Source organism: Botrytis sinoallii, assembly GCF_014898435.1.
Source record: "Botrytis sinoallii strain Bc 23 chromosome Unknown BSIN_030, whole genome shotgun sequence".
Classification (NCBI taxonomy): Eukaryota; Fungi; Ascomycota; class Leotiomycetes; order Helotiales; family Sclerotiniaceae; genus Botrytis; species Botrytis sinoallii.
In genome coordinates, this window is record NW_024066057.1 from 222,948 (window position 1) to 244,225 (window position 21,278).

General features: G+C 40.6%; 5 protein-coding genes across 5 annotated transcripts; 2 read left to right on the top strand and 3 right to left on the bottom strand.

The window, feature by feature from the left end:
• Positions 1-209: 209 nt before the first annotated feature.
• On the bottom strand, positions 210-1,571 carry EAF02_011179 (uncharacterized protein; the record flags this gene model as incomplete). Its single annotated transcript, XM_038907225.1, has 3 exons — positions 210-916; positions 970-1,194; positions 1,226-1,571. 3 exons carry the CDS (start codon positions 1,569-1,571, stop codon positions 210-212), a joined length of 1,278 nt encoding a protein of 425 aa, XP_038752969.1.
• Positions 1,572-4,003: 2,432 nt separating this feature from the next.
• On the top strand, positions 4,004-5,290 carry EAF02_011180 (uncharacterized protein; the record flags this gene model as incomplete). Its single annotated transcript, XM_038907226.1, has 4 exons — positions 4,004-4,022; positions 4,080-4,179; positions 4,258-4,404; positions 4,501-5,290. The coding sequence occupies 4 exons, from the start codon at positions 4,004-4,006 to the stop codon at positions 5,288-5,290; spliced, it is 1,056 nt and encodes a 351-aa protein (XP_038752970.1).
• A 7,840-nt stretch (positions 5,291-13,130) lies between these two features.
• EAF02_011181 (uncharacterized protein) lies at positions 13,131-14,071 on the bottom strand (the record flags this gene model as incomplete). Its single annotated transcript, XM_038907227.1, has 2 exons — positions 13,131-13,800; positions 13,926-14,071. The coding sequence occupies 2 exons, from the start codon at positions 14,069-14,071 to the stop codon at positions 13,131-13,133; spliced, it is 816 nt and encodes a 271-aa protein (XP_038752971.1).
• Positions 14,072-18,596: 4,525 nt separating this feature from the next.
• On the bottom strand, positions 18,597-19,502 carry EAF02_011182 (uncharacterized protein; the record flags this gene model as incomplete). Its single annotated transcript, XM_038907228.1, has 3 exons — positions 18,597-19,168; positions 19,274-19,307; positions 19,368-19,502. The coding sequence occupies 3 exons, from the start codon at positions 19,500-19,502 to the stop codon at positions 18,597-18,599; spliced, it is 741 nt and encodes a 246-aa protein (XP_038752972.1).
• Positions 19,503-20,007: 505 nt separating this feature from the next.
• Positions 20,008-20,880, top strand: EAF02_011183 (uncharacterized protein; the record flags this gene model as incomplete). Its single annotated transcript, XM_038907229.1, has 2 exons — positions 20,008-20,229; positions 20,305-20,880. The coding sequence occupies 2 exons, from the start codon at positions 20,008-20,010 to the stop codon at positions 20,878-20,880; spliced, it is 798 nt and encodes a 265-aa protein (XP_038752973.1).
• Between the last annotated feature and the right edge of the window lie 398 nt (positions 20,881-21,278).

Sequence of the window (21,278 nt, forward strand, 5' to 3'; positions counted from 1 at the left end):
TTAATTATTAATTATTACTAACTAAAGAACTAAGCTTATATATCCTTTGCATCCAACTATTTAGAGATCTGAACCTCGGGTATCCTGTAAAACAACACGTTTGAATGCTCTTTATTATGCACAAGTGAGACTGTCACTTTTATTGCGACTAGGGTAGTACTTTTTAAACCTCGGCGGTAAGCTTGAAAGAAATCGAAGTGTATGATGGTTCACACTGATGGAACCCTAAACATACGTCTCCTCGAATTCCAGCTTCTAGACTTAAAGTCTGCGCGCACAGTCACAGGAGAATTACCATTTTGAGCTGTGATCTCCTGGATATTCGACTCTGTAGCATTGACCTTAGCCTGAGCAAGCCCAATCTTCTTATTCTGCAAATCCATGACAGCATAGGCTGCCGAGAAAAACGGGGCTCCGAACGATAGAAGATCATCTTCATTGGCGGTCGGGTTTACTGGAACGACGCATAAGTTGTTACCATTGTTATCCTTCGCCTGCGTTCCATCTTGGTTCTTTGCAGGCGTGAGCATCATCTCGATCGGGACCTGGATCGTGGTTCCCGAGAAGCCGAAGACCATGTTCATGCCTTTGTTGGCTATGTCACAGGTGACCTGCATTGAGCCATCCGGGCCTGGGTTCGCGTTGAGGGCGTTGCCGATCGCTTCGACGGCGGGTAATGGGATGTCAATTGAAGGGTTTCCGGTATCCAGAAGTACGGGAGTTTGTTTGTTTGGTAGAGCTATATTCGTGGTGGCACGTTTATTGTTGGATCCTCCTGTGATTGCGAGAGAAGTAGCTGATATTACGAAGTCGGTAGCTTGGCCATTGTCATTTTCAAGTATTGGTAGCATGGTCATGTTGCCAGTGAACTTGGCGGTATCCATACCACCAAAGATGATCGAACCTTCAGTAGACCCTGAAATAAATGTTAGTGCAAGATTTTTTAGGTAAAGAACAGGAGACACATACTAAAATCGTTGAGGTAAATACCATAGGCAGCGGTGTTGGTCAAGCCTGCCGATTTCATAGCCAATGGGAGGTTCTCATATGGCGTTGGGTTCTGATCCGTCGCAGAGAACTCCTGAGCTGCAAAACCAATCCCCATAACTGGAAAAAGGGCGGTGGGTAGAAACCCTTGTGTACTCAGACCCATGGTATTGTTCTTGAGTTCAGTATTCCCAAGACGGATCGAGTCTTGCATAAAATGTCCCCGTGACATTCACGCCGCCACCATAGATTGCAAAAAAATTCGGCTTTCCCGCCACAAAGGTAGTAGAGCTGTTGGAAGCGAAAGACCCTGTTGAAAACTTCTTGTCGGATGCAATGCACTGGTTTTTAGGATCGGCGCAGAGTTTGCTCCCACTTGCCGGCACCCAGAAGTCACTGCTACCTGTGTCCAAGATGGCGGTCATATTCTGCGGTGGGTTGCCAACGGCGACGTTGACTGCTGAGACAAAAGGGTCACCATTGCTGACTCGAGCTATGGGGACTTGAACAAACTTTTGTGCGCAAGAGAGGTAAGGAAAAGTGATGGCGCTCACCAGGAGTGCAGAAGCGAAAGTAGTTCTCATGTCAAATATAATTTAAGTGAACGAATGAATAAACAGAAAAAGCAATGTTAGTTGCTGTTCAAGTATCAAGAGCTAACCTCTGGAACTTATATTTGAGCTGTAAGAAGTGACGTCTAACTCATTATTCCAGAGCAATTTCATGTTTCAGTATAAGCTCATGCGATCGCTACCGACAAACATCATTCCAGAAATTCTGGAAACGTTCGCGATAATGGAACAATGAAGAGCCGGAAGTGTATGAAATCGGTCCTATCCTCGGATAGTTTTCTTCCTCATTGAATACAATCCCGTTCTAAGCATCTGCATACTTTGCGTAGCCCGTAACAGTAGTTCGAAATCCCTCAAAGGGGTGATCGTTATTCAAACGACAACATATAGAGTGTGTTTCAAATGTCAGAATAAACTTTTTGAGGGTCTGAAATTCTGCAACTCACCCGTTCTCATGCTCTCAACTCCGTCTTGTAATACTTGGAGAATTTCAGCACCGCGTTTCGCACTCAAAGTTTATTGGAACAAGGTTACTGCACATGCTATCAAGTTGAGCGGTTGATGATAGATCACAAATATTTCCCCATAGTTACAGGGGCCTCGACTCGTATTTGAGAATATTTGAGAACGTTCGGAACGATGTTAAAAATGGCCAGCAAAGTCGGAATCTCAGTCTGTACGTTGGTTCTGGGTACGAACTTCTGATTGCAATAATACCAGAGAGCCCATGGGATTAATCGTAATTTGTCGAGTTGTGATGATGTAGATTTGTAATTGGAGATTTTGAACAGCTAGAAAATGAGTAAGATTCAATTGAGCTGACGATAAGGCCCACGAAACAGATTATAGCTACTAAATGGGATAGGTATGAAACTCGTCTGACTATGCAATTATCTGATTTGCGATTAGATTTAATTGCGATTCTAGGCAGTTTACACAATTTTCACGAAAGGCGTAAACAAGTGTTCCATGTGGCAACAAAAGAAGAACTTGGCTCATGGTTTGACGTGTATCAGAAAGTGGCTCAAGAGTACAGAATTATGCTTAAAAAAACATTTGATAAACGGTGTAATAAGAATGATCCTAAACATCCAATCGGAACTATGGAATCAATTCGATTAATAATCGATTTTGCACTTCACACGAATTATCAAACGCGTCTAGATTGTAGGAATGAATTCTTCTACCACTTGGAATGCTCAAGGACAAGGATATTTCTCAAAATTGGTTTTCGAAGAAAGTTCTGGATCATAAATTTTTGGTGCAAATATAAAGGAAAGTATTAGGGCAAGTAATCTTTATGTTTGTATTGTAGTTTCCAACTGAACGTGTAAACTAATCCTAGGGGTTGAGCCCGAGAAAGAGAGGCAAAAAAGGTGGTTTCTTATGTGTGAAACATCAAATGACCCTATATCCACACCTTAGGAAGCTTCGAGGCGTCTTCTCCATCTCTTTCATCGTTCTCTAGGCAAATCCTCAAAAGGTGCCACGTCCTCGTGGCTAGTGGTGCCAATTGAGTCAATGGTCTTCCCAGTGTCGATTTTAATGCGGAAAAGCAATCGGGGTGTGAGGTTTCGGATGGGAACGACTATTGGCTTTCATCCCCTTGATATGTTTGAGCCATATAGTAAGCTGCTGAGGCTCGACTTAGCAGTTCTACATAGTCATCGACCTATGAAGGGTGTTAATGAGCATAATAATATAATACATAACTTATCAATTTGATAAGAAAAGAGGAATTCCACAAACTCATAGTCTGTAAAATCCTTGTTCCCCGACGGCTAATCAAGTCCATATCATGTAACCAATCACTTATTCATTGCCATCTTATGTACTCCCGTATCTCCTTCCCAAACTTATATTCCCAAAAAAGATAAATGCAGCGCCCAGCCCCATAATTCATCTCTCATTCAATAACATTCCCATCCTCGGTATATCATTCTTCCCGTCTTACATGCAGCGTATTTCGTTTCGTTTAGCTAACGAACAAGCAACCCATCATTCGTCAGAGAAAATTACGTCAAATAACATCATGACATAAATTTCTCGGCAGTCATATCGCTACATCACGCCCGTTTAGCTCTAGTAACTTCGCCTCCCCAGATTTGGGGGCACTGCTAGACAGATGAAAGATAGCCAATAATATTTGCAATCTTGCGTTTTGAGGTGTATTTGCGTAAAGGATGGCGTGGTCAGGTAATGAGAACATGATTTACGAATGATTCGGATGAGAGAAAAGGGGATGAAAAATAATGTATTTTCATAGTGCGGCTGATGGTTGGAAAATATATAGAAGAATGTTTGTGCCGCTGTTGAAATTATTTAGTTGTTCATCATTTTTGGAAGTTAGCGAAGTGTCTTTCTTGTGTTACCTCGGGACTTGGAGGCATCCCTTACTTTGTGATATATACGACTTCAACTTGACTGCGGCAACAATAAATAGTATGGGGAACGGCAAGCCTAGTATGTGTATAGTTGAGATTTCAATTGAAAGTATCTAAATTAATTATCTGTATTTAGTCGAGGATAGTCTCTACTTCTATGCGCCTAACAAGATAGCACCCGTTATATTTGCGGTCTTGATAGCGATTTCTATGGTTACTCATGGATATCAGTGCTAGTATGTTTTTTCCTCCACCACACAAATTTCCTTTGGCCATCAACATTTTTTTCGAGGTATCATGCTAAGTGCTTCAAGTCGTTACAAATGCTGGAAAGTAACCGGACTACTCCCATGGTGCGGATGTATATATCTTGCCGGTTTTATCCTCAGAGAAGTTGGTGCTTTCCAGTATAGCAATCTTAATATATATATCGCTAGTATAGTTCTGCTTTATGCTGCACCGTGAGTCCTACCCCTATTTCCCCCTCGTCTCCTTCTCTACTCTCGCTATCTACCAAGACACACCCGAATCCGCACTAAATGCAAACCAAAACACAGACCCATCTACGAACTAGTAAATTACTTCATCCTCTCCCGAATCCTCTACTACGTCCCTTATCACTCTCCTCTCCATCCCGGTCGCGTCCTCACCACTTTCGGTGCCATCTCCGCCGTCGTCGAAGCTCTCAACGCTAACGGCGCCGCCCGTCTCGCCAACTCATCTCTTTCCGAAGATGCTCAAGAAATCGGTCGATCTCTTCTCAAAGCCGCTTTGTGTCTCCAGCTCGGTATTCTAGGAGCATTTGTCTTCCTCGCTGCTTATTTCCACTTGAAATGTCGCAAAAATTCGCTCTTACCCAATAGTTTGAATAATGTGTTAATCACACTCTATATATCGAGTGCGTTGATCGGAACAAGAACAATATATCGCACAGTTGAATATTTCAGTATCGCAGATTTGCATCCCGAGCCCGGGAGGGAAGTTAGTGATATTAGTCCGATTGTTCGATATGAATGGTTTTTCTGGGTGTTTGAAGCTTCGCTTATGACTTGTAATACATTCTTGTTGAATTGGAGACATCCGATGAGATTTTTGCCAAGGAATAATAGGATATATTTGGGGAAAGATGGGGTGACGGAGATTGAGGGAACGGGGTATCAGGATGAGAGGAGATGGTGGATTACGTTTATTGATCCGTTTGATGTTTATGGGATGTGTAAGGGGAGGAATATGCATAGAGGATTCTGGGAGCAGGGTGGTGTCGAAAGCCTGGGGCAAGGAGTCGCAAATCACCAAATAGAGAGGCAAACGGAAGGGAAGGAAGGACATAGAAGAGATGCGATATGACGGTGGAAGTAACTATTTTCTTGGCGAATTAAATGCCATTTCTCGAAGATGACGGACGTTGTAAAACAGCATTTCGGGTAGCAAGTGTTTAGTTTAGTTTCATCAAATAGTGAAAGAGGATATTACAGACGACTATCAAAACTATTCTGATGTAATATGCGTTGTCTTTCATACATGTCGAAGTAGAATTTTCAGTTGGTTATAGCTTGAATTCATGTGTACGGAGATCGAATGTCGCCTAATCTTGAGTGCAGTGTCATTTGATTCACTCTTCCCTAACCAGCCAGCACTCGAGCGCAACAAGCAGACGCTCAAGCGTAATCTGACCACAAATTGGGTGCTCAAGCTCCAGTAGACAGTCTGTTGGCCACTCAAATCCAACTACTGAGTTGCTACAAGCACAGATTGCTATGAATCCGTGATAGAATACATCATACTATATAGAGGTGAACATGAGTTGAGATTTCAATTAGAATTCACCAAACATCTAGATTCTAGTCGATATAAATCTATTTGTCCAATCATCTCTAGTGCCTCCAGATGTCTAATTGGTGCTCGCCTCGCATTATTCTAGGTATCTAGCGATATGACCTTGATAACAGAATTTATATTCAATTCCTTGATTCCTATTTCTATTATCCTATCCCTATCCATATCCATATTCCAATGAACCGCATAATCAATTCATACCTTGATTAAGCTCTAGTCACGCTTGTAGATCTAGGTAGAATTATAATTGTACGATAATCTTCAATATCTCCGAACCTTTAATTATCACCGGCCCGATGTTGTTCCAGCTGACTATCAGTGTAGCCTCAATTGCAGATGCAATGAACAACGACCATATCTCTTTGTGGGTACAACTTACCTATTACATGGATGCCAGATGTGACTTGAATGTTAACGCTAGAGCCTTACCATACTCTAAAGCATTGATGGAATAACGTGGTTTATCATCATGTGGGCCATATCATCATGTGGGCCACTTTCACCTCAATTATTATCTCTTCATTTTAATATGCAATTTATCAACAATCCATTATGGAAATGATTAATAAAAAACACAAATTATTTTGGTTATTCAAGCTATTCAAAAAAACAAAAAATTAAGCATTCGAAAAGCTACTAAACTGTATAATATCCCACATACAACAATTTAGTATAGAATAAATAGTTTAACCCCTTATACAGAATATCGATACAAAACCTATAAGATTACAGAATTGGAAAAGGAAGTGATTATTCAATATATAATTAATATAAATGATAAAGGATTTCCACCTAAACTCAAAAATATAAAAGATATAGCGAATCATATTCTTGAATCGAAAAATATAAAACCTATTAGAAAACTCTAGGTGTATTGATTTATAAAGCATCGAATTGAATTAAAAATATATTTTAATTGTGTTTATAATTTTCAAAAAGCTTTTTACAAAAATTCTGAGTTTATTAAAAAGTAGTTTCGATTAGTTTCGAATATGTAAGCGAAATATAGTATTCTCGATTGCGATTTCTATAACTTTGACGAAACGGGCTTTATAATGGGTATAATATACTCTGGAATGGTAGTAATTAATGCTAAACGAAAGGGCAGAAGCAAGGTAATACAATCAGGCAATAGAGAATGGGCTATAGCGATTATATGTAATAATGAGGAAGGTGAAACTATATTCCCATTTCTAGTAGTTCAGGAACAGATTCATCTTTCCAATTGATATACCGAAACCAGTTTTCCTGTGGATTGAGCTATTAACCTACATCTAATGGATAGATAAACAATAAAACAGGTTTAGAATGGTTAAAACACTTCAATAAGTATACTAAGAATCGAAGAAAGAGCAAATATCGAATATTGGTGCTAAATGAGTATGAAAGCTACGAATCAAATGGTTTTTCAGGAATATTGTAAAGAAAACGATATTATATGCTTAGGTTTATTATTATATTCAAGTTATTTAACTCAATTACTTGATATGGATTGTTTTGGTAATCTGAAACATTTATATAATAATCAAATTGATAGATTTATCAAGGCATATATCAATTATATTTCGAAGGTTGAATTCTTTATAGCTTTTAAAGCTGTATACAAAGAATCAATCACAATTCAGAATATGAAATCAGGGTTTCGAGGAGCAGGTTTAATACCCTTTGATCCCGAAGCTATACTTTCGAAATTAGATATTCAAATTCATATACTTATTTTCCCTCCCCCCTCTTTCGATATAGATCAATGGATCTCTCAAACCCCTTACAATTCAATTAAAACTCTTTCTCAATCAATACTAATTAAATCTCGAATAACTCGTTATCAATTAAACTCCCTTATACCTATATTCGAAATTATATTAGCTCTAACTAAAGATATAGAGAGATTAGCTTATGAAAATATACTTTTGAATATAAAGATTTGTACATTTCGAAAAACAAATGAGGTATTAAGCAAATATCAATATACAAAAAAAAACCCAATTACATTAAAAAGGAATACTTATTGAATAAAAGACTCTTGATATATTATCTTAATAAAAGATTGATATTCAGATTCAATACAACGAGCATCAAAATAAGGGAAATCCTAATAAAGAAGCATTTTCTAATAGGTATTATAATAAATATAAAAAACCAGATTACAATTCAAGAACTTATCAAAAACAATATAATAGATTCTAGATTATTAGATTTTTAATAGTTTCAATTAATTGATTTAATAGTTATGAAATAATATGGATTTGAATACGATAATTGAGGTGAAAGTGGCCCACATGATGATATGGCCCACATGATGATAAACCACGTTATTCATTCCTAGCATTATGAATTTTATCCACAATAGAGCCTAACAATTTTTCCCTGGTCTTGTATCTCTTCTCTAGTGATTGAACGACCTTAGGCTGTATTTGCTTCCTAAATGCCCAATAAAATGTCGTTTTAGTTTAAATTTCTGAATGCCGACGATAGAGAGCCTCGGATAGTGTCTGTTCTGAAGCCCATGGATGAGAAATCCATTGAGAAGATTCAAAATAGACGCACCTTTTTCCCAATTCCATGTACGCTGTTTATCCATCTCTTAATATCTGATTCTATGGAAGTTCCGTCCGATATTGTAACCACAGAAGAGCCAACGGGAAGAGATCCGAGACTGTGGTGAACCGATCCGCCGTAGCATGAAGTTATGAATATAGATATGTGATAACGATCTTTCACAGAAGAAAAGATTTTGAATAATTCCTCGATAGGAAGCCAGCTTCTGTCTTCAAGTTTTACTCTGAATCCATGATGGTTGACACCATGGGCATGCAGAATGATGCAAACATTCTTTTGCTCTGGGAGAATTCCGGTTCATAATTGAAACAAAATCTTTGAAACTATTCTGAACTTCGTTCAAGCTTATTGTTCTTTCTCCATCCCCAATTGTTCGGCAATAGTTCCCTCTAGCTGAAGAAATTGCTTTGCTCACATTAGCACTCTCCTCTTTCCATGTGTCTGGTCCTAGTAGAAGAAAGAAATTACGTGATACCGGGAAGTATTGATCGGAGAGAGCTAGTTGGTAGCTAGGTCTTTAGATTTGGATTGTATATTTTTGGACGGTGGTTTTGAGGAGTGACGAGGTTTGGTATCGCCTGATGTAGGTCCCCTATTATCTCTGTCCTTCGGACCAAATTTTTGAAGCATAATAATCAAGTGAAAGAATATAATTTCGATAAAGAGAAGAAAACTGTCAACGAAGGGTCAGTTTGTTTATAAAATTTCGAGATTATAAAAGATTTCAAATACCGGTTATGAACTCTCAGTCAAAGTCAATTCACTTTGAACGTATTCCTATTACTTTGATAAACCTAGGTACTTGATGATGATGAAATAAAAAAATGTTTCTTAAATAGAACAGTCGCTTTCGTATGATAGTAGAACAGTCGCTGCAAATGATTAATGACAAATTTAACGAAGAAGAGAAACTTCGAATATTGAATGAAGATAGGTATGATAATGAGATGATGTAGAAACATAAAGAACAATTTATATAAATGAATCCACTAACATTCAAACTATAGATTTTAACGGGGCGCTTAAAGATCGAATAGGCGTTTAATCTCTTAGAGCAACCTAGGTATATTTGAAACTAAGAAGTTTTAGAACCTATTTAGCTGCCTAAATTTTAGGCTGTACTTGCATCATATGTACTTTGGTAATAATGTATCAACTTTTGAAGAGTGGCCGGGAACCGGGACCTTGATTAATACTCGCCTGGTGGTCAGAATATACTACTACCGGCCTAATGAACGAACTTATGATTGATTGCCTTAAGAGTATAGAGCTGCTACCCTAGATTCATAGTTTAACAAATAAGAAGTTAAAAAAACCTTATTGTCTGCGATTTGAAAAACAGTAGTGCTAAAATGACAAAATGTAATCATGGATTATAAGACATAAGTTCATATCCCTCAAGCTTTCAGAACCAATTCTAGTACTTGATCAAACAAATTTGTGAAAGAAAAAAAGACCACTGGAGGGTGAAATGTCTAACATACCCCCTCAATCTCGACCCGGGCCGTGGAATTTTAGTCTTAATGATTCTATCGTCAAATAAAATATAGGATTTGAGGAAGAGGTGATCGAAATCAGAGCACCAATCCAATGAGAACTAGACATACTAGTAAATGTAAGCACCTTCTGATTTTATCAAAGCATACAAACGGTTCATAATATTCACTTAAGTTCTTTTCAGCGATAAAAATGTCAAAACACTCAATGCATATCGTAAAAAAGACTGCAACGTTGATTGCACTTATAGCAAGGCCAATCAAGCCTTCTACTGCCCCGAATATGATTAATGTCGTTCAGTCAAATAAGTTGATCTTATACTTCGATGCTTCATTATTCAAAATGAAAGAAGCTATTGCTCGGGAAGCCACAACTATATCAAACAATTTTAGAGATCGTTGGCGGAGAAATTCCCGCAATTCAGCCTCATTTTTTTCAGCAGCCACCTCACAATGAAGGCCAGTTACAGCTAACGAATCTCCGTCATAGTCAAACACCACAGGCTCACAGTGTGTTACAGATGTCAACTGACATCAAGTTTCCATCTAGATTGAGGTATTCTTTGAAGAGCCCGAGTTACCCAATCAGTAGATACCTTTAACTCTTAGATCGACCATTTTGAGATGACGATCGAGTGAGTAGGCAAAAGCAAGCACAAATGTCAGGCATGATCTGTAAGTTTTCACCCACGCAAATAGAGACACATCGTCACACTCGCGACCCAAAACTCTAGGTCAACTACTTGGTGAAATGAGAAGGTCTAAGTCCAAGGCCAGTGTACTGTTTAACCGCAAAGTCTATCCGCAACTGAAAAAAATCGAATTTGACAACCAAAGGGACGACTCCACAGATAAGTGCAGGTGCAACGGCCAATGCGAACTTTGAAAGATGTTACAGATAACAGCTTTGAACAGCAACTTCAATTATACGTTCTTCGAGAAGAAATCGAAAATATCAAACGAAAGGTACATCCGACTGAGAAAACTCAAAATATGCCTCGCAGTCAACCCCGCAGGTCCACTTCTCGCCTCGGAAGTGATCCTCCAATCAAATGTCAAGGATTCAATCTTCCTTCAGACTTGACTGATAGCACGGGGTAAAGATTCCGAGTGCTAGCAAGGGTTGAAATGGAGGGGTTCTGTGATCGTTCATCTGATATTTTTGTGCTGTTTCGGATGGTTGCATTTTGATATTGGCGTCGCGTAGACACTTCTATCACAGTGGGTGTGGTGCCGAAGCGATAGAATGTCATTCGCCTACCCGAGTTGGGTAGTTTGTGGGATAAACAAGCAAAGTCACAAGATTTATGAGCAATAGCCCATGCGTCATAAAAGTTTATCACTCCTAGAGCGCGATAGGTAGCTGTACCAGTGGTCTCTTCGATGTAACGAGCACCTGGTAAAACCTTTTGGCGCTCGCTCTCTTTGTCATGAAAAGGAAGAAAGCATTTGCAAGTCATGGGTGGAGGTTCTCAGTCCCATGTAGCCATGTTTCTTCGAGATAAGATACCTCCTGCATATGAAAATGAGAAGTCATGGACGTGCCTATCGTTACCTCTACAGCCATCTTGACACTATCGAAGATGTAATTGCGATATTTACATACATGACGAGAAAGTATCGTACCTCGGATACAGATTTTGATTTCCATTCATCATCATTTATCTCTTCCATGTCTCTGCAGCTAAGTTCCAAGAAATGAACTGACTACAGATGCCTTTCCCAGTAGCATTGGTCACCAATGAATTTCCAATTAGACCATAAAGTCCGGGCTATCACATGCATGCCTGCCTGCATAAAAGTGTCCTCTTACACGACCCAGACCATCATTATTGGAGAGAATTAGTTCGACTTCGAACTAAATCCCTATTAAGGTTAATGAGGAGAGTCGGCAATCATCGACGAACAAGGATGATTTTAGATGCCTTACCATCGGAGATACATATGTGCACATCTTCGAACCATTTACTTCAATGCCGCAACGAATGAAACGCGCTATCACTTACTTCTTCACTTGTCGCCTTGGTGGCTTCAATACCAATCTCCACATACTCGTGAGGGTGCATTGACTGCAAGGTACGAAAGTGACTCTGCATATAATCCATATAATTCCATTTTCACTCTACCGCTCATCCATCCGAAATACGAAGTTAATAGACATACCTTCGGAAGATGGCTCTGATAGTATACATAGCCGTTAATTCTAGGCACCTACATAGAAGCGAACGAGCTTTGGCACCTCCGTGCAGGATCTCCGCAACTAAACAAAAAGGACCGACAATGTATGCCTGCGATCTTCTTTGGCAGACAGGGACAGGGAAGTTGCCCGATGTTCTATGGCGATGTACCTAGGTTCATTTTCACAGGTCGAACGAGACGAAGGACACCAGAACTTCATTTTCCTGCGACGAAACCTCGTGTTTGAAAGTTATTAGAGGTCCGTTGAAGAGAAAGGAAAGGGGAAAACAAAATTTACACAGTCACAATCATGGGGAATTCATTGCTACAAGAAGTTTCACCATTTCCTTCGGCTCAAGAGTCTCACATCCCTTGCAAAAATTGTGTTTCAAACTATCAATTCAAAAGAATTTGGCTACCTAATTCTAGCTACATTCTAGCTGCATTCCATTCCTGTGCAAGATCTTCCCTCTGATCAAAGCTCTTCCCTGAACCTCCAAGTTCAGTCAAGCTTGATATTTGACGTCAAATATGTCCCGTAAATGTACTAGCTCATGCGAAGGTATCCGCTTTTACCCCGGTTATTCGTAGTTTTTGTACTCCCTGTCTTTGTTCCGTTAATCCGATATTTTCGCCTTATTCCAATGAAGAATTTGTTTGAGGCCCAATTGTGCTCCGCTATATTTTTGATATGATTCAAATTTTATATTGGGAACGAATTCGTGTATGCGGGTGGAGTAAAATCGAATATACTAGAAGGTTTTCGGACCGCTTTTTGTAACGACAGTGAGGCAGGCGAGCTGCGAGTGGCAATCTTCGGACCCGAAACGCTTCTAACGAATGGCAGATGAACTTGAACCTGAGGTTCATTCCATGTTCACCGATGTGTTTTTCTGATATGTAGCTTTTGCGTGGAACTTGTTTGTGCCGGGCGTATCCATGTCTTCACGATTGCTGTACTGAGCAAGCCTTCCATAGGATTTTGGACATTTCCCTCTAGATTCTTGTAGCACCGTTGTAAAAGAATGATAGTGCTCGCGCCCAAAAAGGTTCCTGAGGACTTCTGTCTGTCCCATAGATCATATTTAAGAAATTCCCTAGGATTTCGATTTCAATCCTCAGCCCGTACTTCTAGGTCTCGTAGTCGTGACTCTTTTCTGACAAGCATTTTCCCACTGACTAACAACGTAAGGCGGCGGCGGCGGAGTCTTCAGCGACGACGAGGCCGGCGAGCCAGATGCATCGTTCGAACTTACTGCCCAGCCAATACTTCTTGGCCCTCTAGGCATATCTCCTACACTATCCCACATCCACGGATCCCATACATCATTGTCAATACTATCCACCGTCATCATAGCCTGTTGAAGTTCCGACAACTCTCGAACTCTTTTAGGATCTTCGGTTCGTCTGGCAGTAGTTGGAGATGGTTGATATGGCTGAAAGGTCTCAATACTGGTTAGTGTAGGACCGACACTTTCTGAAGTATCAGGTTCGGCGTTCCAATACGAAGGGGGTGTTGACCATGGTAAGTCATCTTCGCCGAGACGAAATCGTCCTGGTGTTGATGGTAAAGGTCGGTCTAATCGATCCATAATGTTTTGCCGAGGCAAATTCACTATCCGATGTTGTATTGGACTGCCAACAGCACTCATAGGGCTAACAGGACTGACTGGACTAATTGGTTGAGTTCTATCGTTCATCGTCGGTGGTGCAGATCTTCCCCTCCCTTGTGTTTCCATACCAATGCTCAACCCTCGATTTAAATCTCGCTGTTGCTGTAGTTTTTTGCTGATATTGAGATGGATTATTAGGTTGAGGATGACCGGGTGTCAATATTGATGGTATTGGTTTGCCACCCAAATGTGTATTTGCTCTTGCTCTTTCCCTTTCCCTCATGTTTCCTTGATGCGTACCTCAACGATGCCCCATGTCCCTTGTCGTTCTCAGACATCGAGACTCTGAACTCGACGTTGACGTAAACTCCTGGTGCAGTTGGCCAGCGGGATGATGATTTTTGTTGTGGATTCGGTGGATATGGACCATCAAATGAAGTTGACATTTTTGTTCTCCTCAAATATAAATCTTCGATAACTTATCGAATTTCAATGTTGGACACTTTTTTTTCGTTTGATCGTCAAACGCGCTTGTAGGAAGAGATTGGTTGGGGAGAGAGGAGTTTTATGGTCTTGAAAACAGCCGTTGTGTTGCAATCTCATGGGTAACAAGCAATTAGGTGACGTGAAACCAAATAATTAAATTTATCACATCCGACAAACAGGACCTACTCCGCCCTAGTTGGAGAGGAGGCTTCAGGGCTTCTAGTCCGCTGTGCCATCGTAGGCTTAGTAGGTGTGTAACGAAGGATGCAACCTTTCAGGGATACAGAGGCTGAGTATGCCTGATTTCCTACGTTGGAATGAAAACAAATAAATCACGGCCATACCCAACTTCTTTCGAGTTACCTATGCACAAAGTGGAGATTACCAACATAGATAGATAAGGTGCTTAGATTTGATCCACAGCATCGTCGTGTTCGATTAGATGATGGAAAATAAATCCTGTCTTGCTTTTTTCGCGATCTCGGATATGCACGAAAATGAGAGCTTGTAGGAGTTGCTCCAATTGACTCCTGTCTTACAGTCAAATCCATGACATGATGGATTATTTAAAATGATATCGTAATCATTTAGTCAATCAATTGTCCATTTTAGATACAAGACTTGTTTGATGTTGTGTTTAAGGATAATATTGTAGGAGCATTTGATCGTGAATAATCTCGTGTTGTGTCGTCGTAAGGTTAAAGGGTAAGATTTAGTTCATGGTGATCCCCCCCATCTTCCAGAAAACCCCCTTGGAAGGAGTGGATCCGACATGTTAAGCAAAAACGTAGATCATTCGCTACAAATACAAGCTCGGACGATTGGGCGCGTCGCTCTAGTTGAACGGGTCTACATAGAGTAGTACGAGGCAATAAGTCGAAAAGTTTGCAACACAAGATGGGTCTGTGGGGTCATGATTTGACTGAAGCGTGGATTAACTAGAGACCCGTCGAAATGTTGGTCATGATTCCTTCGGATCTTTATGGAAATATGTCAAGCCACACCAGAACTCAAAAGCTTCTGTCAAGATCTTGAATGATGATGCGTATTACGGATAGAGCTTTACGACTCGAATTAGGACGCGGAATGTTTTTCGGAACTTTAATATTGGCAGCAAAAGCTCCTCAGGGGAAAACCTACTTGCCTTATCCATATCCACAACGGTACAGTTTTGCGGCTGCCTATTGTGGGGAACCAACAGTCAAACATTTCCCCTGATTCATGAAGTTTGTTTGTTCAACATGAAATTCTCAAAGAATATACAGTATGCCTTGGTTTTAGCGCCTCGTTTGGGAATATATGCAGCTTGCGTGTCGAGTATCGGACATGCAACGAAAATAACCTTGATTAACAGAATCCAAAGCTGTGTAGGACAAAAGTCAACCAATTTCTAATTGCATGCCTTGTTTCATTTCTCGTCTCAATACTTATACTATCCCTTATAACGGCCATCTACAAATTATCCTACCTGCCAGATTCGTTACTAACCCTTACACTAGACCGCCGTTATCTGGATATCATATTGTGAATATAAATTTGCTTCCCCGCTTCCATGGAACCATAGACAAATGATTGCATGCTCACATGCTTTTCTTTGATATCTCTCTCCAATCTCATTGGCAAGGTGATGAAGTACCCCCGCTTGCATTTACTGTTAGAAAGAGCGATGAGAATGATTGCATTATTCTTACGAGATCTATGTAACTTTCAAAGACAGTGTGACACCAGATGATAACTTAATCGTAGAGTCTACCCAATGAAGCAATGCACGAATATGAAGACAATATATTTGGTCATAAGATACCTCCCCAAATCCTATTCTGACAGTTTTATACAAAAATCTCCGATATAGAGATTGGTTCATTAACTTCAGGAAGCTCTATGATCTAAATTTGATCTTTCAAAGGCATCTGTATATTTACTAGTCTCGATCTATTATTTGTGGATCCTCTGATGGTGAGATATGGACTGACGTCTTGGTCGACAGAGTTTTGGAATCTCGCACTGTTGCGCTATAAAATCGAAGTCTGCAAACTTAAATCTTAAGCAGTAGAATGGAAATGACATAGTCAGCCTCGCTTCATCCTCCAAAGACATTAATTTTATGAAATTGAATAGTTGTGGTGAGCCTCGCTAGGTTAAAATCCTCCATCGTCGAAAACGACTAAGCTAAATAATCCTTCGTGCTCCATACTACGTGAAACTTGGAAGCCCGAAGAACGTAAGCATAATTTCAAGTTGAATACATGATATTCTATTCTCAACGTTGTGCTAGAAAATGATACTTCCTGTGCTTCTCCATAAGAGCCCGCATGTAAAATTCTGCATCAAATGGAGTGACAAGTATTGATACCCAGTTCATCCGCTGCAATCCTTCGTATACGAAGAGCCCAAATAACCCAATGCAAGGAGCTTTTTGAAGAAAAACCAGGAGTTGATAGCCGAGAGCCCCAGTCAGTACTTCTTCCGGGGGAAGGAACGAAGGCAGACTTGGAAATCGTAACATGATGGTTTGAACTGACGAAAAGCAGAACTATTCAAGGCATCAAAATTAATCTTGTGTTCATTGTAGTCTTATTCTAACCTGACGTTGATCTTTTTTTGGAATTGAAGGTTTTCAACTGGGTGATCATCGCAGTCTGAGCAGGTAAACATCCCCTTAAAGAGAATGTCTGTGTTCCGGACTCTCAAGTATATCTGCTTGATCTTCATTGATGCAAACAAATTATGGTCAGTACATGTACAATAGGAGAACATATCGTTTACTTGGTATGTCGAGGACAAAAATCTTTGGGTCTTCTCTGGGTCTACTGACCCTCACCGTGAACTAGAGAAATCTGCATCAATATATATCGAAACACTCTGACCTCTGTGCTAGCAAACCAAGATCAAGTTTTAAAGATAAATAGTACCACCAGAATCATGCATAAAGGGTATTGTATTCGATTGTTGAGATCGAAGAACCAAGGATTACCGTGCCGGCCCGCCCTCAAACGTTTATGGTTTTTACAAATGCCAGAAAACTGTCCTGTACCATTTCTGCTGGTAGACTATGGGAGAAAATGAAGAACGGAAAGTCGAGAAAGTTGAGAACGTTCAGAAAGCGAGCTCCAAGTTCACGATCTACTGCTCTGGAATTTCGTTTTGTTCTTGTGACGCGTTCAATATAATCAATACAAATCGAGAGAACTTCTCGATCATAACCAGACCCATGAAAAAAAGAGGACGTCTGTAAGGATAACTACAAATCCTGAATGATCGATTTCACCGCTCACCTTTCCAAATTCGACACAAACTGGAAGAAGGGACTCCCACAAAACGGTTTTCCCACCAACCTAAACCTTGAAACCAAAAGTCGAGTAAATTTAACACATCTAAATTTCTCAGTGTCGCTTTACTGTCATAGAATTCCACAAAAACTGCAAAGTTCTTATCCAATTTCATTACAAAGAAAAAGGATCCGCATTGCTGTGTACCCTCCATCTAAGAATCCAATTACATCGAATACCTCTCCCTCCAACTCTTAGCACGATTTATCTTCCAAGCTCTGTTCCGCCGAGATGATTTTTCTAAAATATCAAAGACATCATGATCGAGTCCGAAAGATGTGGAGTATTATCCCAGGAAGAGACGATGTTCTTGAGCAAGAAAGAGGAATTGTTTTGGTCGAGGAGGACTCACAACCTGTTTGTACATTACGCCTCGAAAATTCTTCTTTCTCCATAAACTGTCAGGAGATCAAAAACACTGTTTTTCATATTATGCCATTCTTTCATGATTTCTTATCCTGCTTCTTTCGTCGTTTTCTTGGAAGATTTTGTTCTTGTTCCGAGGCTTATTCATGTCATGTAACCTTATGTCTCAGTGGAATTAGGGTGAATGACTAGACCAAAGCTAGAATAATAGCAATCAACCTTACGCGTAAGGCCGGCGATATAGTCGTCGGTTGTCGCAGATGGTGAAAGACTCATGAACTGCCCACTCACCTTCCATGACAAGAAGAACCTCTTGACAACTACCTCGACCCCGAAAGCTGCATCTTCCCTTCCTACATATTTCCTGTACTTTCTGCTTCAGATGTAAAAGCATATGGTATGAATAGTTCATGCGAAACGATCTCAAGCTCTTCAAGGCGAGAGGGCTGATATATATTGCGGGCAGACAGCGGAAAGAGCTGTATTGCACGCCCCGCATGATTTGTGGCTGTGCATCGGAAACGCATTCGAGGATGAAAATTAAAAATTGCTATATTTCCCAGAACTGTTAATGATGGGTACTTTAACTATAGAAACTTCAACTATCTTACCTAAGTGAATTTGAACAAAACATGTGAAATTTCTTATATCTTTTGAGTATTCATTTCTTGACTTTCTCGTTCCCCTTGAAAACACAATCATACATATGTAATCTACGACAAAGTCTACCTCAGACTAATATACAAGCATATAATTACCAGAGTTAAGCTAGAGCTTCAGCATACAATCTTCACTGATCCTTAGACACTCTCTGAATCTCTCTCACAGCGGCGTCAACCCCCTCAACAACCAGGTGCGGTCCCCCGCTTGCCAAATCGCCCAGCATATCATTCCAACCCCCTTTACTTCTATCCACCCAACAAGTCATCAAACCCGCGTGTCTTGCACCTACAATATCAAACGGATTCCCACTGACAAGCCACACATCCTCGCAATCCTTTTTCTCAACACCACCTCTCACCTTCCTAACCAAATGTTCATAAACTTTTGGATGGGACTTATAGTATTCTACTTCTTCCACCGTAATAAGCTCTTTAAAGAGATCTTTGAACTTCGAGAGCTCTGGGGAATTGTGGACGGATGAGGAAACCATTTCATCTGACCCATTTGAGAATACATAAGCATTAGTTCCCGAATCTTTCGCCAAGTTTTCGAGTCCGGTTAAAGCGTCTGAAAACGCGGAGAGAGAATTGTATGCTTTCATTACACTCTCAATATCTGTTTCAGCCAGAGCAAGTTTATGTTCGGATATTGCGTGACGAAGTGATGTATTGGTGATTTCTGAGAAGGGTTTGTATAGTACTATGATTACTGTTAGATAACTACTTGGTTGCTTATGTTTCTCCATTAATGCATTGTGGAGAAAATTTAAGATGGGACCTGAACTGGGGAGAGAAGGAAACTTACACATGCTGTTCATCCGGAAAGTATATTCTAATTGCTATGTTCACATATCAGACGAGTCGCACTGATTGACAAGAAACACTTGGTCGCTACATACATATCTCCTCCATAGTGTAGCAACTGATTGTGCTTTCTCATCGCCAAAATGAAGAGCCAATTCTTTTGCAATGCTTTCGGTAGAGAGGAGAGTACCGTAGAGATCAAAAGCTATGGTCGTTTTTTTGTCCGACATGATTGTATATATACCTAGTAAAATCAGGACTATTGCTGCTCATTCAACAACATCAAACGGCAACTTACCGGATTGTACAATATTTGGTATTAATTATTATATATTTATGAGCTTTTCGAAGAATAATATCCGCGAAATTTCCATCCATTAATGATAAGCTCCAATAAGAGCATCATTGCGGGGTAAAATTTACTTACCGGTGATCAACACTAATAAATCTCGCCTGGTACCGAAAGCCTAGAATTGACGATATCTACTGCGGGACGACGCATAGTGGCTCCAGCTCAATACTTGGCAGCACTAAGCATCTCCACTACTGCATCTCACCGTCATGACTTCATCGATGGTGGCGTCCAGGCTTTCGATCAATATAAACATCACCACATAAATAAATCTGCACATTCTAAATTTCACATGAGTTACGGAACCCAAAACTACCGAGCCTTTACCCCTTCATTTTGCCCTCCAGCTTTACCATCAATATCGGCGATAGATTCCACGCCTCATGATCGACACCATCGAAGAACCCAATTTTCGCATCTTTCTCGATTGTGTCTCTACACCCTTGATCGAACAATGTACATCTACCTCCAACTCAAATACATCGAAACGGAAGACGAGAAAAGCTAAAGCGGGGAGGAAAACAGCGATAAAACCTGTATCAAAAGAGATCGACGTAGAAGAAACTAAAATCAACGATGCAGCAGAGCTGGCGGAGTTTATCGAAGTACGCTTTCTTTTTTTATACATGGAAATGGGAGACTATTCCGAAGGATATTGATGTTAATATATATGAATTCAGTATATCGCTCTAGAAATATTCACGCATCTTCCATCCGATCTCCGAACCTTATCATACACAATCTACACCCACGACCCCTCCCTCCAAAGAAAATATCCCTCCCTCCACCCCCTCGATTTCGAAACCTCGACTCTCCTCACCGATGCTCTCCCCCCTAGCATCTCCGACTCACTTCATACCTACTCCCTGCTTCCTCCCTGTATAGCCCTCTCTTCCTTCCTCCACACGCCCCTCTCCACCTATTTCTCGCATCTCCTTTCCCCGCCTCCCACACCCCAAGCCCTCCGCGTCGTTACCACCGCTTGCGAGCTCTGCGACCGCGATTGGATCCCCCTCACTTACCATCATCTCATCCCCAAATTCGTGCATGCAAAAGTTTTAAAACGCGGCTGGCATACCGAGGAAGAATTAAACAATGTAGCGTGGTTATGCAGAGCGTGTCATAGTTTTGTGCATCGCGTTGCGGGGCATGAGGAATTGGCTAGGGACTGTTATACGGTTGAGTTACTGGAGGAGAGGGAGGATGTCCAGAAGTTCGTGGATTGGGTGGGCAGGGTGAGATGGAAGAGTAGATGACAAACATCCGAGGTGGTGATGGATGAAGACATGCGGACGAAGAAGAAAGACGGGAAGTATGGATTGAAGGTCAATACGTAGAAGATGTGCATGTATTTAGGAAGAGATGCAGGTATGTATGACCATAGGCTGAGAAGACCGAAGCTACGCCCACGCTCTCTGAACCCACGATCATGGTGATCCTTCGGATCTAAACTTACGGAGAACAGCTATTAGTCTCTTGTAGCCGCGAATTACATTCCTGTAGTGTGCTAACTGTGCTTTACGCACGTGTACTTCCTTTGCATAAATGTTAAGGCAGGATATGATATGTAGATCCTTTTATGACTTTTATGCATGGTCATCTACTTTATCAATGAAACTGAACATTGCTTCAACTCGTGACCTCAATGTGGATA